The sequence below is a fragment of the Ursus arctos genome, unplaced genomic scaffold, assembly GCF_023065955.2.
Source record: "Ursus arctos isolate Adak ecotype North America unplaced genomic scaffold, UrsArc2.0 scaffold_22, whole genome shotgun sequence".
Taxonomy (NCBI): domain Eukaryota; kingdom Metazoa; phylum Chordata; class Mammalia; order Carnivora; family Ursidae; genus Ursus; species Ursus arctos.
In genome coordinates, this window is record NW_026622897.1 from 20105244 (window position 1) to 20121092 (window position 15849).

Consider the following 15849-nt stretch of genomic DNA (forward strand, 5'->3'; position numbering starts at 1 on the left):
CAGAGGAGCCACTGCAGTAGCCTCTGCGGCAGGCCAGATTCATGCTGAAAATCTTCGGGCATCATCTCATGTAATCCGCTGGCCAGCACAGAGCTGGGTAACACTATTATCCTCGTTTTTACCAGTAACAAAACTAGGCTCAAGGAAGGGAACAGTCCCCAACATCTCACAGGATTTGAACCCAGGTCTGTGGCGCCTCGGGGCTCTAGTTCCTCACCCACTAGGCTACAATGCCCCTGCACTGGCCCAAGAAACCAGAGCAGCTCTTGGCTCCCATGCAAAGTCTAGGTGAAGCAAAGGGGACCCGCGGCTCTCGGCGGCTGCGGTCAGCGCAGACTCTCCGTGGAGACACAGAGCCCTGTCCTGGGAGGGGGGCAGGAGAGCTATATGCCAGCCCTCGTTTTCAGATACAGTGAGGCCACCTCACCGTCCCTCGCTTCCCTCTCCCTTCTCCATCCCTCACATCCGCAGTGCCGGGGTGGCATCCGGCCAGCGCCACAGTTGTACCCTGCTCGTTGCCACCCCGCCCCACCCTGTGTGCGAGGTGGCTGCTCTCCCACCCGGCCACGCGCAGCTGAGGGCCTGGCTCCAGGGCCCTCATATGAACCCTGCGGCTGTCACAAAAGCTGAGTGCACAAAGTGCACCGGGGACCTTCTCTCTATGACTTTTTTTGAACTGAAATATAATTCGCATACCACCATCCACCCTTCGTACCTAATGTCAGAGATTTGGTAGTGTTTTTAGAGTTGTGCAGACATCCCCACTGTCAAATTCCAGAATGTTTTCATCACTGGCAGAAATTCACTACCCCGCAGCTATCGCTGCCCCGCACCTAGAAACCAGTAATGGACTTTGGGTCTCTGTGGATTTGCCGATTTCGGATCTTTCACACGAATGGAACGTATCACACAGTCTTCTGTGAGCGGCTTCTCTCACTTAGCACAGGCTCCCGAGGGCCACCCGTACCATGCCACATCCGAGCTTCCCTCTGTTGCATGGCAGACGGACAGACCACATTCTGTGGGTCCGCTCGTCCGCTCACGCACGTTTGGGTTGTTTCCACCTCTCGGCTTCTGAGTAAGCTCCTGTGAACATCCTGCACTGCATAAGACCTGAGCCTGTCCTGGTCTTAGCGAGTCTTTGTCAGACTCCCAGCTCTTCTCGCCCACAGCACCGCAGCCTCGCATGCTGGGCTCCTCCCCGCTGGGGGACACAGGCTGCCGCACACCCGGGTACAGCGCGTGCCCTGCCCGTGGGCCCCCGGCCAAGGAGGGGGTGTGGACGTGAAATCCAGCTGGTCGCCTCTGTGCCTCGGTGTGATCCTCGGTGACTCGCCGAACATGCTTTGTGTGCCTTGCCACCTTCCCTGTGCCTAGCATTGGATTAAGCCCCAAGGACGTACCCATCTATCCCCGTCAGAGACCCACTTACGGGACCCGTCTCCAGCTCTCTTACAAGCACTGATGTCTCTTACAAACAGAAGAGTGTGGTCTACGGAACGGTGCGGTACAGGGAGGCAAGCTCTGGATTTGGGTGTCTCGCCCCTTCTCACCTAGCCAGGCGACCTGAGGCAAGTTGCCTGACCTCATCAGGGCTCAGGCTCCTCTGCTCTGAAATGGGAATCTCGATATCCAGCTCATAGGATTGTTGTGAGGATGGAATAAGACGAGTGTGAAAGTACTTCGTTCCGATCCAGACACAGCTACTATTGCAAATGCCTCCCGTCTCACTCCGGGACTCCCCATCATCTGCCCTGTCTCAGAAAAAGCTGAGAGAAATCTTGACACTTCTAGGGACTCTGTGGGGAAAAGTAAGAACACTAGAAAAGCAAAAAAACAGCTCAGAGAGACTTAGAGGGACCATTTTTGTTCCAGAATATCTTGTCTGCTACTTTTTCCTTTAACTTTGTCACACGATCTGAAATTCCACTCATCAGAGATCCACTTAAAAGGACCCAATGCCTGTCATAACAGATGCCAACGGAGAGGCCAGGATGCCATCATTCATTCACAGCTCAGTATGAATGAGTTCCAAGCTTACTTTCTTATTCTCACTCAGCTAAGATCAGCTTCATGGGAAGAGGGCCAGTGCTTGTTGGTAGCAAATGAAGATTAGAATATGTTTAACACAGCATTTGAGGAGCCAAACCAGAATGGGGTGCTGGGGGGAAGGGTTCTAGTAATTCTTCTTCACGTCTTCAAGGCCCCTGACCTTCTGAGAATCTGATGAAAGTTGTATCTACATCATCGCGAATATAGTTTCAGGAGATTTGACCCTGAAGTCCTCGCAGCCAGAGGCCTCAGATTCGGATGGCTGACTGCAAGGTCACATGGCAGCCCTGGGGCTTTGAGAACAGGTGCTGAGAAGTGCCAGCAGGGTCCAGGAAAAGGCAAGAGAATGAAGTCTGTGCTCACCCATCTCAGAATTTCCTCATTAGGAAATTAGAGCAAGATCTGTTGTTTGTCCCTGAGTCCTATGGGCTCCTTTTCACCAGGACACAGACCTTTAACTAAATCAGCCTTTGGGGGCTAGCCTGGAAAGCTAGCTATTAAAGAAATAACTTGTTTCTATGGGAAAATGTGTGACCTAAGTTCCAAATATCATATCTATCCACTAACACCTGAGTTTCAGGTATGAGACATGATTCCAGCACTCGAGGGACCGATAATTTAATTGGGGAAATGAATTATACGCGTAAACCATGAGTGGTCAACCGACGATATAATCAAGTGCTAGCATGCACGCACACACTCAAGGAGTCCAAGAATGGAGGAAGCAAAATAGGTGAGAGGAGTTGGGCCATCTGTGCTGGTCAGACGCACTCAGATTAGTGTGTCCGGGACTGAACATCACATTTCAAGACCTCCTTTGACAAGTTGTATCCAGAGAAGAGCAGCCAGGGTGGGGAAGTGCTGATCAAATGACTCTTAACGGGAAACATGTCATATGATGAATGGTTAAGGGGACTGGGGATGTTCGGTCCATAGAAAAGATCTGTTCCTCTAGGGCCAGCATGGTATAGTATAAGGAGCAAGTGTTTTGGAGGCAGACAGACCTGAGATTGATCCCAGCTCCATTTTTCTACTTGCTACGTGACCTTGAACGGGTCAACTAGCATCTCTGATGTTAATTTCCTCTTCATGAAGTAGAGATGATGGTACCCACCTGTGGCGAAGATGATCAATATGTTAAAAAGCGCAGTGCCTGACAGATGGTCTAGCCCAGAGGTGGAGCGGACGCGGTTAAAGATACAGGGGGCGTGAGTCTCGGCTCTGCCACTCGCTGCTCGGATAACCTGGAGCCAGTTCTTTAACCCCTCTGGGCTCGGTTTCCTCATGCGTAAAATGTGAATAATGATGCCTGTTGCATAGGTGCCTGGGAAACTCGATGAGAACACATGTCAGGTACTTGGACAGAGTACTCCGTGAATATTGTAAGGATTCAAAGTTAGCCAAAAACCGTAGGCATCCAGTGAGTGGTTGTGACTCTTGCTCTGAAGTGCGAGGTAGTGCTGTAGGCTTCTGTGTGACTCCGGACGACAGTCTAGGCTCTCTGGCTGGAGGAGTAGGGGGAAGCCTTGAGTTCGGTAGAAAGACCCTCCCAACCATCAGAGCGAAGGGCTGCCACTCTAAACGTTGGCACCGCAGAGCCGCACTTCCTCGCCTTCTTCAGGATGGCGCGCACAGAAAATGATAGGAAACCAACCACTCTGCTTACAGCGGGGGACCAGCTGGGGGACTCCCGCTGGCCCAGACCCCATCAAGCCGCCCCAGCACTGTCTCTGCGCCCCTGTACCTTGTTTGGGGGCATCACTGAAAGCATCGGTGTCAAGGACGCCTGCCCACTGGGAGAGCTGGCCTCGGGGACTTCCAGGGCTCTGGGCATGATTGAGATGTTGCTTTTAACACGCCCTGCGCGGGATGCTGACACACAAAGTGAGGGTTTCGTGGAGGAGCTGAGAGCTGGACGAGGCCTGGCAGGGCGGCTAGGATTTAGGATGGAGTCAGAAGAGAAGGATGAGAACTCCCTCCCGATTGACCATCAGTGCCCCTGTCTGGCCTGTGATTGTCGCTGACCAAAGAGACGGACCCCTCCTCCTAGAAATCCTCCTCTCCCCTTCCTCGCCGCCCTGGAGCCTGGGGAACTGTGCAGCTCCTTGTCGGGCCACAACGGCTGTCTGTCCCCCGCTGCTCGGGCGTCTATACCGGCAGAGCTTCAGGCGACGGTGCACCGGGATCTGGAAGTCAGGCTGACCATGGCCTGGCTGCATTCATCTTTCCGTGCCAGAGAAGCATGAGGTCTTGGATTCCTGCCTGTGATGTGCACCTGCGTTCTCCCACCCACCCTTCACTGTAGGGACAAAGAGAGAACAGACCCCTGGAGGTGGCCCGCAACTCCCCAGGACAGACGGAGAGCGATGGAAGCCACGGTCCCAGGTGGCTTCAGCAGCACTGAGTCCCAGGGAAGGAGGCGAGACTGGGGGTCCCCATCAAAGACAGGGCCTTGTTGACAACTGGCTGGTCGGCTGCAGGGTTGGATGGAGCTGATCTGGGAAGACAGGGGGTGTGGGAGCCCACTCGCTTGCCCTGAGCCCCAGGACACTCCACGGGGGCCTGCAGCTCTCAAAGGTGCCACCCGAAAAATGGCCAGTGGAGACTTACAGCTTCACAGCATCCCCCACCCCCAGGAAGCCTGAGACCCAGGCTAGGGGAAAGCACCCCATCATATGTGCACAGGGGCTGGAGCAGTCCCGGAATCCAGGAAATAAAACCATTGGAAAGAGGAAGCGCATCTCTCCACGGGCGGAAGGAGCTGCAGGGGCTCTCGCCATCTGTCAGAAGAACCACCTGTGGCTTTCAAAGAGAGGGAGCGACATGTGCCAAGCAGCAGATTTATTTTATTTGTCATTTATTTATTTATTTAACAAACACTCACAGAGCGCCAGGCACCATTCTAAGCACCTTTCAGATATTAACTCACTGAATCCTTATTACCACCTCGGGGTAGATGGAATTATTTTCCCCATTTTACAGAAGACAAACCCAAAGAACAAGCTCAAGGTCTTGAGCTGGCGAGAGACCAGTATTCAAAGCCAGACAGCATGGCTCTAGAGTTCATGTTCTTACCCACTTCTTTTTTTTTTTTTTTTAAGATTTTATTTATTTATTTATTTGACAGAGAGAAAGATAGCCAGCGAGAGAGGGAACACAAGCAGGGGGAGCGGGAGAGGAAGAAGCAGGCTCCCAGCGGAGGAGCCCGATGTGGGGCTCAATCCCAGAACTCCAGGATCACGCCCTGAGCCGAAGGCAGACACTTAACGATTGAGCCACCCAGGCGCCCCTGTTCTTACCCACTTCTTACTGTGCTGCCCCGAAAACCCTCTAGAAAGCTGACCTGTGTGCTTCCATAGACCCTAAGTACCCCAATCTCCTCCCCACAGACATGCATGGAACAATCACTTGCAGGAATGGCCCTTGTAGTAAATAGGGCAGCCTGATTCTAGGAAGAATTCCCAGGGATTCTGACTCACTGATGCTCCCCACCCTCTCCCACTCATCTTCCCTTGTAAAGGCTCACAGGGAATGGTGACAACCACCAGTTACCCCTTAGGTTCCTATGATCATCCATTCCACGAATACATACTGAATGCTTACCATGTGTCGGGCATTTTCATTGGCACTGATGAGGTGGGGGTGGAAAGAAAGATGGGGGTCCCTTTCCTCAAAAACAGATAGCGTGTCTGGTTGGGGTGACAGACAACTAAACAAAGCATCTGTGTAGCACGTGGAACCCTGGGTAGGGTAAGCGCTCGGGCTCATAGGAGAGGTGTCCCAGCAGGAATGAGGCACGGGGCGGGGGGGGGGGCAGGTTAGGCATGACCAGTCTTGCTTGCTGCAGCATGACGAATGGATTGAAATAGAAACCAGAGGGAGGGAGAATAGTTCCAAGATTGCAGGAGGGTGAAGAATGGGAAGGTGGCAGTTTTTTTCTAAGGGAAAACTATACAGCAATGAAAATGAATAGCTACAGTAACAGTGAACAACTGCAGATGAGTCTCACACCTGTGCCGTGGAGTGAGATCCTGCACGCCAGTGGATTCCGTTTATATAGGGTCCAAACACCAGGCAAAAGTAAACTATAATGTTTAAGGATGTAACATAGATAGGAAAACTATAAAGAGAAGCAAGAAAGTAGGGGGCGCCTGGGTGGCTCAATCGTTAAGCGTCTGCCTTCGGCTCAGGGCGTGATCCCGGTGTTATGGGATCGAGCCCCACATTGGGCTCCTCTGCTGGGAGCCTGCTTCTTCCTCTCCCACTCCCCCTGCTTGTGTTCCCTCTCTGACTGTCTCTCTCTGTCAAATAAATAAATAAAATCTTAAAAAAAAAAAAAAAGAAAGAAAGAGGAGCAAGAAAGTAATTACTGTAAAAACCAGGTTATCTTTGGGGAAGACATCTTTGAGGGTAGTGTTTGGGAAAGGGCACAAGGGGGCTTTTGCGTGCTGGTACTATCCTGTTTTTCGACCTGGATGGTGGTCCCATAATAGGTAAAGCTATACATTTTAGTTCTTTGGACCTATCTGTGCGAGTACAATTATAAGAGGGAGGGGAGTAAAAAGGAGAGATAAAAGAATGGAAGGTCTGCACACGGTACGTCAGAGGAAGAAAGAGGAGTCCCTCTGGTGGCTCACTGGGCTTCTCTCCACCCTAAAAGGCTCGTTTTTTCCCCACTTAGCATCTGTGAAATCTGGGTGCACCCTGCCATCAATGGCACCTCAGATGTGATGAAATGTGATTGTTTCAGAGCCCCTTACCATGCCGACTGCCCCCGTGGGGTTGGCATCTGACACTGTTTAGAGCAAGGCCAGGCCCACAGAGTTGGGCCTGCCGCAGGGCGCGTGCCCACAGTTGGGCAGGAGCAAGAAGGGAAGAGGGCTGTCGTTGACGCCAGTGCCGTGCTTGGTCTCAGGTGGAGGGCGGAAGGAAAGGAAGGGGAAGGAAAGCTGGCTCCAAGCCCGGCTTCACTGGCAGCACAAGGCCACAGACACCAGCAGGCCGCTCCTTCTCCCGCGCTCCACCCCTCAGTGACTGGCCGGCCTCATGCTTTTCTGCCTGCACCAGGAGGAGGAAGGACAGTCTCGGAGTGGGCTCGGGGTGAAGGAAGTGGCCGGGGACCCAGGAACCGACCCTGGCCACACTTTTTCCAGACCCAGCACCCCAGGTGGAACTCACCCTTCAACTGAAAGATGCCTTCAGCTTCAATTCAGGGCAGGGGAGACCTGTGTTAGGAGGCTCATGTCAAGATGTCAGAAAGAGGTGGCAAAGAGTTTAGGCCAGATTTTGGAGGAACTTCCTGATGGCAGCTGGGCCACCACGAAACACCTCCTGCGGGTAAACGCTGCAGTTCCCTTCTCTGGAGACTGCGCGGTTGGCTATGGGACGTCTGGGAGCTTCGCTATGTTGTTCAAAGTGAGTCCGTGAGGCACACACACTTTACCTGCATTATCTCATTAAATCAGCCCCCAAGTCCAAGAGCTACGTGCCATTCTGTTATTTCCATTTTAAGCCAAGGAAACTAAGGACGGGAGAGTAAGCAACAAATCGCCAAGCTCACAGAGCCGGTAAGTGACTCGACCTTTCCAGAGGCCGTGTTCTTGACCACCAGGCAGCTCTGCCTATAGTCACGTGAGGCTCCATGTCCGCCTCCCCCCCCTCCCCTGCCGAGAAGGATCTGTCATTCTCTGGTCCATTCTGTATCTATCTCTTTTTCTGCAAGGATTATCTGCTTCCAGAAAGCTGCTGCCTGCTTCCCTCCCACCCCCAAAGGAGTTCTTCCAGATAGTGACCAGAGAGTAGCTACTATGGCTTGATGGCTTACCACGCTCTCACTTGATTCCTCTTCCCGTCCTTGGCCCGGAGCCTTTCCAATTGTGCTAAAAGTAGCACTGAGCAAATCAAGGTCTGTCCAGGGGCCAGGACTATTTTGACTCTGTCCTCAGGAATCATCTGGTCTAGGCGTGTACAAGCTGGACTGCTCCTATGAGCACTCAGATGTGAAGCCAGGAATGTTCTGGCCGACACACCTGTCCCCGGAGCCGGGCCAGAGCTGCCACTCACCCCATAGCCTCCACCACGTGCCTCCTGAGATGCCGGTTCCAGGCGGGGTTGGTGGTGGCCTTTGCACAGTCAGAGGATAAGAGGTTTATATCTCTCTCCGTAAGAGGACAACCAGCCGGTTTCCGTGACACTGCCTCCCACCCTCTCCATCCAATGGGAGCACGTTAACCTCTGGATTTACGACATCCACTCAGAATGGAGGCCTGCACCAAGAGCCTCCTTAGAGCACACCCTCTCCCTCCATGGGAGGCTGAAGGATTTCCCTCCCCGGGGGTCTTTAAGAGTGGACGAGACTTGCATCTGGCTGGCTTCCCTGTAAGTCTGGGTGCAAGGCTCCTGCCTGGAAGGTCCATCCCCGCCTTTGCTGGGACAACTTGGCCATTCTTCAAAGGCTCGCTGAAGTGCCACCTCTCTCAGGAAGTCCTCCCTGACCAGTTGGGCCCACCCTTCTCTTGCCCCCCAAGGGGAATAAACACACTGCCCCTTAATAGAGGCTTTCTTCCCCCTTTGTCTGTAGCCTTTCCCTCTAAGCGGTGAGCTGCTCCAGCCACGAATCTTTCACTCCCCGGCAGCCAGGAGGTGGCAGCTTCCCCTCACCTGCGGGCCGATGAGCCACAGGCTCTGCTCGGGGAAACAAGGCGGCTGTCTCCCTCCTGTGTCGGTTCCTTCACACGTTCCATACACACACACCGAACATCTACTCAGCCTGGGCTGGACACTGGAGAGCCAAGGTCTGCTAAGACCGGGTTCCTGTCTGAGAGCAGCTCCCCAGTCTTGTAGGGAGACCTGTTACCATCCAGCAGGCCGAATGCCGTTATTCAAACACGGCCGCAAGGTACTCCGCCGCAGGAAGTCAGGAAATGCCTCACAGGGGATTTGCTCTGTGACGGGTCTGCCCAGAAGCCCAGAAACATACACTGTGGAAAAGTCGGGGAAAGAGCGCTGCAGCGGCGGGAACAGCAGGTGCAAGGACAAGAAGGCACAGAAGGGCCGGGAAGGCCAGAACGTTGCCGTATTTTTGCTGTGTTCTCAGACCAAGTGGCCATGGGCAGGGGGCTGCTTGGCTCCTTCTCAAGAGTAGGGAAACTGGAACTCCATGGAAAGGAAAACAGGACTTGGGCCCACCTCCTACCCCAGAAGGTGTCCGAAGCAGAGAGCCCCTGCTTCTCTGCCCCCTGGGGCCGGCCGTCTCGCCTCCCAGCCTTCCTCTGTTCCTTCCCAGTTAGGATGAGATCGGCTCCTGGGACACGATGTGTTTTCCTGCCTGTTAGAATCTTAATATTGTATGACTCACAAGGCCCAGCCGCCCTGGCATGGCGGTCAGGGTCGGAGGTGTGAATTACAACAACACGTGACCCCGACTCCTTCGGGCCGGGGGTGCCGGGGCCAGCTGCAGAGGCTGCTTGCCTTCGTCGCTGACAACGAGAGCACTTCCGAGGCTGCTGCTCCCGTGCTCGTTCCTCAGACAGCCTTAAGCCCCTTGCACACATCATCCCATAGTAACAGTAGAAAGAGCCACCTCCTCGTGAGCGCGTTACGAGGACAATTTCACTCAATCATTAGATGACTTTACGACGTAGGGCTAAGGGACATGTCATGACGGAGCAGAATCTGAGGCCCAGCCTCTGGGACTTCGGAAAGCCCGAGCAGCTCTGTGTAATGCCACCTTAGTCGTAAGGAATGGCCCTGGTGGGAGGAGACTGGACAGCTTGGCCCTCTGCCCTAAGAGCCCTCAGATCTCCCCTCGCTTCAGGGAAGGCTGCCACCCACCCCGACACTCATCACATCTTTACTGCATCCCTACTGGGTACAAGGTGTGGTGTGGGGACCTGGGGAAGACACAAAGACGCAGAGACCCAGTCACCGTGTGGCTCACCACCCAGCAGGACCCACAAGGACCCCTATTCCACCACCACCCAAAACTGTCCCATTCTTAATGTGACCTATACGGCCTTCCCAACGCTCTGGCCAACCGGTTTCTCCTTCTAACCTTCTATAGGGCCCATTACCCAAACCACCCAACCTTTGCTTTGTTTCTGCTTTCTTTCGCTTGGGAGTCATTTGCATGTCATTTGCATGTGGAAGGCACTGGGGATACATTAATAAGACGAATTAATAAGACATGGTCTCTGCCCTCATGAAGCACAGCCTAAGAGCGGAAGACAAGCATGTCATCAGTGCAGGGACCGCAGTGCCTTGGGATGCCACTTCCTCACTCACCCCCACAAAGACACAGACTCAGTCTTACAGAGGGGCAGCATGAAGTAAGGGGAGGGAGACCGGACCAAAATGGAAAGAACTGAGTTCCAAGCTGGTGCCACCCACCCGCTCCCCCCACCCCGGGGGGAACATTGGAGAAGTTACTCAGTTTCTTCAGCTATAAAGTGGGAATAACAATACTTAACCTGCCTACCTTATGCAACTCAGCCATGTGCTTTGTTAAGTGAGATTAAGTGCATGACAACCTTTCCCAGGTTACCGAATATTCTACAACTAGGAGTTACCATCGTGTTTATCTTCTGTCTCCTGGGAGGCCTGCATAAATCTGGGCACAGAGGAGATAGTAAATTTCAGTGAATTTAGATTGAATTGGTTCAGACACCCCCATTTACCACCTTGATAGTCCTATGGGCTTTTGAGGCCGTCCTCAACCTAATACTAATAATGCTTGACCTGCCTGCTGGGGGTTGGCTGTGAGGACCAAGTCAGGATGTGAAAGTGCCTGGAAGCTATCAATATTGAACCATACTGACTCTTGGGAAACCAGTTTGGTCCCCCGTCTTGGGGGGCTGCGCTGAGGGCCCAGTGGTCCTGACTGTGTAGCCACAGACATGGGACAGCCTCCCCAAGCCCTAGTTCCATTGCTTTTGGGAAACAAACATTGCACTTTCCCCAGTTTAGGCTCCCAAACCACTGGGCTGCCTGGACCAGGATAGCGCCTGTGACATAGGCATGGTCTCTAGGGGGACCAGGCCACCATGTGCCCACCCCGCATTAGCCCTTCACCTCTCATTTCAGCACCCCTACCCCACGGAGGATGAGAAGAGGCAGATCGCAGCCCAGACAAACCTCACCCTCCTGCAAGTAAATAACTGGTGAGTTATCACCCGCCCAAAGGCTCTCAGATCTGGGGGCCACTTGCTTGGCAAGGGAATGCATAGCAGGGAAAAGAGACAGCTCAGCCCAGCCCAGCTACCACAGCAATCCTCCCCTTTGGGCTAGAAGCAGAAGGCTAGAATCAGCCCAACTGCCTCGAGCTTCATCTGCAGCTTCTCAGCGCCCTCTGCTGGGAGATTGTGTCAGGAACATCACTGGAAGCTTCTGGCCGAACAGAAAGCCCAGCCCCGCCTGCACTGCAGACACACACAGGAATACAGGCATCCAAGGTCTGGAGCAGCCGCCAGTGGTCATCTGGTCTACCCACCACCTCTGTGACCTGAAAAACTACAACATTCAGCAAAGCTGGGTGGGAAGGAGGAGGGAGGGTTGGCTGTTCTGACTTCACAGGCATCTGTTTCCCCCTCTCTGTGTCTGGCTGGGCTGTCACAGAAATCTCAGAGAGCAAGGTCTGGTTGGGTGGGGGTAGACCCAAGATTTGGGGCCCTGATCTGAGCCCTGGGCCCTGAAGAGAAGTTAGAGTTTAGTGTTTCTAAGGGGACCCCTACTTCCTTTGTTCAATCCTGACGAGTCCTGAATGGAGATTTCTGACGCTCCTCACGCGTCCCTCCCAGTGCTGGTTGGGTTACCAAGTTCCAGGTGATTACCAGGCTCCTTTGTGGTTACCAAGCTCCAGGTGATTCCATGAGCCCGGCAGTGCCCAGGGCTCTTCTCCCAGCTAGGCTTTCACACCCTAGCTAGACGAGCCCCCAGTCTGCTCTGTACAGTGGATCAGCTGCTGAGAATCTGGAAGTGGCTCTCACTCCCTGCACACATTCGTGCACGCGCACACACACACACACCCCGCAACGCCAGGTGGGGTGATTAACCAGATCTCTACCACCTTTACCCCCGGGCAGGTTCATTAATGCCCGGAGGCGCATCCTGCAGCCCATGCTTGATGCCAGCAACCCAGACCCTGCCCCTAAAGCCAAGAAGATCAAGTCACAGCACCGGCCCACCCAAAGATTCTGGCCCAACTCCATTGCTGCAGGGGTGCTGCAACAGCAGGGTGGCGCCCCGGGGACAAACCCGGATGGTAAGAACTGGGGGTGGGTGGACTCTAGCCTGGGGCTGGTGGGCGGACCTCCAGACAGGCTCTGCAAAGACACAAGGGCTGTGACAGTGGCAACTCGGTCACAATAGTGATCTCCATCAAAGGAGATGCACAGGCCTGAAAGAAGGGGATGTTTTTGCATATATTTTCACAAGCCAAAAGCAACCTCACAAAGACGAGTGGGCGTCCATGGTCATCTGAGTCAGTGGCTGCTCAGCAGAGCCCCCTCCTCACTCCCACACCCACCCGAAGTTGCATAGCGCCCATGAGTGTCTGCACGGCTCCCCAGGAGCCAGGGCCATCTATAAATATCAAAGCAGGCAGCTGGCTTGTGAACGGAGGCCAGGAAGAGCTTTGTTTTCCCAGCTTCTCCATCACACCCTCCATATACACTTTTCTAATTGCCGGTCGTCTGGTGAACAATGAATAATTCAATGAGCCAGACGTTTTATAGCTTGGCACGTGACGACAGCTCTGCAGGGAGGTGGGGTGGAGGCGTGCATGTGCACGTACATACCTTCACGTGCCACTCTACGGTTGCGTTCAGGGTCCTCCGTGCTGGGCAACTGCCATGTCAGGTGTCCCGGAAATACCCAGATTTTGAGCTAGAGGGACCAAGGGGAGAATCCCGACTTCATCATGCCTGGCTGTCACCTTGAGCTAATGAGTTAACCATCTTGAGACTCAGTTTCCTCCTCTTTAGAACTGGGATGATAACACCTACCAAACAGAATTGTTAGAAAGTCAAAGTATTTAATGTAATATTGAAGATGCTCAGTGAATGGTGACGAGGAGCGCCGCTGCTTGGGAAGGGGCAGGGAGTGGCTGAGAAACGCGTGGATGGGGAACTTCACATCTGGGACTTGTCGACCACTCCATGAGCCAGTCCCTGCCACTCTATCCAACACTGAGGTTCCTGGGCCTGACCCTTGCCACCTTCTCTCGCGTAGGTTCCATCAGCTTGGACAACCTGCAGTCCCTGTCCTCAGACAATGCCACCATGGCCATGCAGCAAGCTATGATGGCCGCACACGATGACTCATTGGATGGGACAGAAGAAGAGGATGAGGATGAAATGGAAGAGGAGGAGGAAGAGGAGCTGGAGGAGGAGGCCGACGAGCTTCAGACGACAAATGTCAGCGACCTGGGCTTGGAACACAGTGACTCCCTGGAATAGTTGGCAGCCCAGATGGCACTGGTCACCGAGCAGGAGAGGAGTGTCGTCAGGAGGGCTTCAGCGGGGGGAGGGGGGCAGGGGCAGGCAGCACCAAGGAAGTTGGGCCCTAACTTCCCCAAATCAGCAGCTTGAAGAAATGCAGAGGAGACACCTGCTCCTTCCCAACTACCAAGCTTCAATGAGCACCCCAGCCCCCCTTCCCTGAACTGCGCAGGACTCCGTTTGCGGGGCCAGTCAAGCAGCCGACACGGAAAGGCAGGAGTGAGAGCTGGACTCACCAAATCCCTGAGGACAGACGGCACCCATGCCCCCCCCCACCCCGCTGGAGGACTTGAGTTGTTTACAAGCCCTGCACTGTGAGGCGGCTCAGGGCTGTTCAGAGTGAGCCTTGCCAGGGACAGAGTTAGGAGGAAAGGGAGAGTCACGGGGTCTGGGTTCCACCCCCATGAGGTTCTCAGCTCCTTGACAGACATTCAAGGGCAGGAGGAGCCCAGACGCATCACCAGTGGCTAGCAGAGTGGGAGGCCCTGAGGGGGCCGATCCTGCAGATCAGAGTGGGACCCGGGCTCCCGAGGGCTCCCGCTCGTCCCTCCACGGACCCGTCTCAGGCACGGGCAACCATGGACTTGGGAGAGAGGGCAGGCACCACCACAGCCACCTTCTCTCCCTCTCTCCCGGAGATGAATGGTAAGCTGGCAGGCTTAGACTGTAGGGGGCTAAGCGGCTTCCCTTCCCCTGGGTTGGCTCCAGGACCCAAGGAGATGGCAGAGCTCGGAGCCATATCAAGGTGACTTTGGGGACCACAGCCATCCCTAGGTGGTCACAGAACTCCACTCCTGTAACAACAGGACAATGGTGTCTTATCCCAGATGTTCCAGCCCTCAGATGGAGCTCCTCAGATGTCCCGGCCCTCAGCCCCCCATGGCTGTCCCCCTGCTCCCAGGCTGACTCCACCAGCCCCCATTCTCTCTTCTTCATTCTATCCTTCAGAGAAGGCAGAAGAAACATTGGAAAGAAGCATCCAGTCCAGTGGGAAGCCAGGGGTTGGAGAAGGTGCTACGTCCCTCTTCCCATCGATATCCAAAGTGTGGGCAAGGGCCCAGAGAAATGGTGCCCCAGAGCCAAGGGGAGCCCCAGCCCACACACCTCGCTGATCTACCCACCCCCATGACCCACAGCACTGGAGGAACTGGGGCTCCCTCGAGGAGGAGGCTTTCCACCACCTGCCCTCACACCCACCCCAACTTCCAGGCCCCCAGGATTGACACCCCCTCCTCCCCTCCTCTCCCACCCCTTGGCTGTGAATGACAGGACCGATCACACGTGTGTTTTCCATTGGATTTAATTTAATGGACTCGCAGCTTCCTTTGTAATTTGTGCATTGGCCATCTCCTTCAGTGGCAGGATGCGAGTGGCTACCTGGCTCAAACTGAGGGGACCCGCAGGGCCCTCTGGGGCTTCCCCTCCCCCACCTGGTTGGGGTGGAGCAAAAGGATGGTCGCTTTCCTGAGGTCTCCCTGAAATGAATGTATTTCTCCCCCAAAAGAGCTGATATTTAATGTTTTAATAGGGATTTTTGAGAAACAAATAACCTTATTTATAATCTGGGTGAGCCAATCATTTTTTACTCCCTTTTGATGCCATAAGTAGAGGAAAGTCTAGCTTTTTTGGCGTGAGACTTTTGCAATGTGCAGTGGGATAAAATACATTTCCTTTTCTGGTTCGTTTTTCTTGCTCTCGCTCTCTCTCTCTCTCTCACACACACACACACCCTTTCACCTACCACTTTGGACGGCGACCCACCCAGCACAGGCACACCCGCACACATGCCCACACATCCTCCTCCCAGCCCCTCCACCTGCCTAATGTTATGCAACCTCCTTCTGATGTATCCACCAAACCAGTACTGAATGTGGCCGAGAAGTTTTCAGTAAATCTTATTACCTACCATAATTCTGGTGCGCAATTCTTTTTCTGTGATTAGTGGTTAGTGGGACCTTGGGCCGGAGAAAATTTGGAGGCCTCAGCCTACCTCTTGTTGAACTGACTACCCATGGAAAGGAACAAGGGAGAAGGCTCTCTGGGTGACCTCAGTTTACCTGTCTGGGCATGACGACAGCTATGTTTGGCACCCACACTGCATACGTGTCCGGCTCAGAGACAAAGAGATTAGGGAGAGGAGCCCGGAGGACGCTCTGCACTGCCCTCTCCTGGCAATTCTCCCCCATAGCAGCGGCACCCTCAGAGTGTGGTCCCCTCTTCCACCACACTCTACCTCCCTCAAAGGCCTTCGCTTTTCCCCGCTGCACCCTAGGCTCCAAGGGTTTTCATCCTCAAAGCTGGT

At 54.1% G+C, this 15849-nt stretch overlaps 1 protein-coding gene across 5 annotated transcripts in view; it reads left to right on the plus strand.

Annotated features, from left to right (window-relative positions):
- The window catches only part of PKNOX2 (PBX/knotted 1 homeobox 2), a 272005-nt gene extending 256547 nt beyond the window's left edge, over window positions 1–15458 (plus strand). For all 5 annotated transcript variants that reach the window (XM_057316694.1, XM_057316693.1, XM_026505481.4 and 2 more), the window contains 3 exons: window positions 11134–11210; window positions 12132–12310; window positions 13279–15458. In XM_057316694.1, coding sequence (XP_057172677.1) covers window positions 11134–11210; window positions 12132–12310; window positions 13279–13505 — 483 coding nt within the window. In that variant the 3' untranslated portion in view covers window positions 13506–15458. The remainder of the gene's footprint in view (window positions 1–11133; window positions 11211–12131; window positions 12311–13278) is intronic.
- The last annotated feature ends 391 nt before the right edge of the window (window positions 15459–15849 follow it).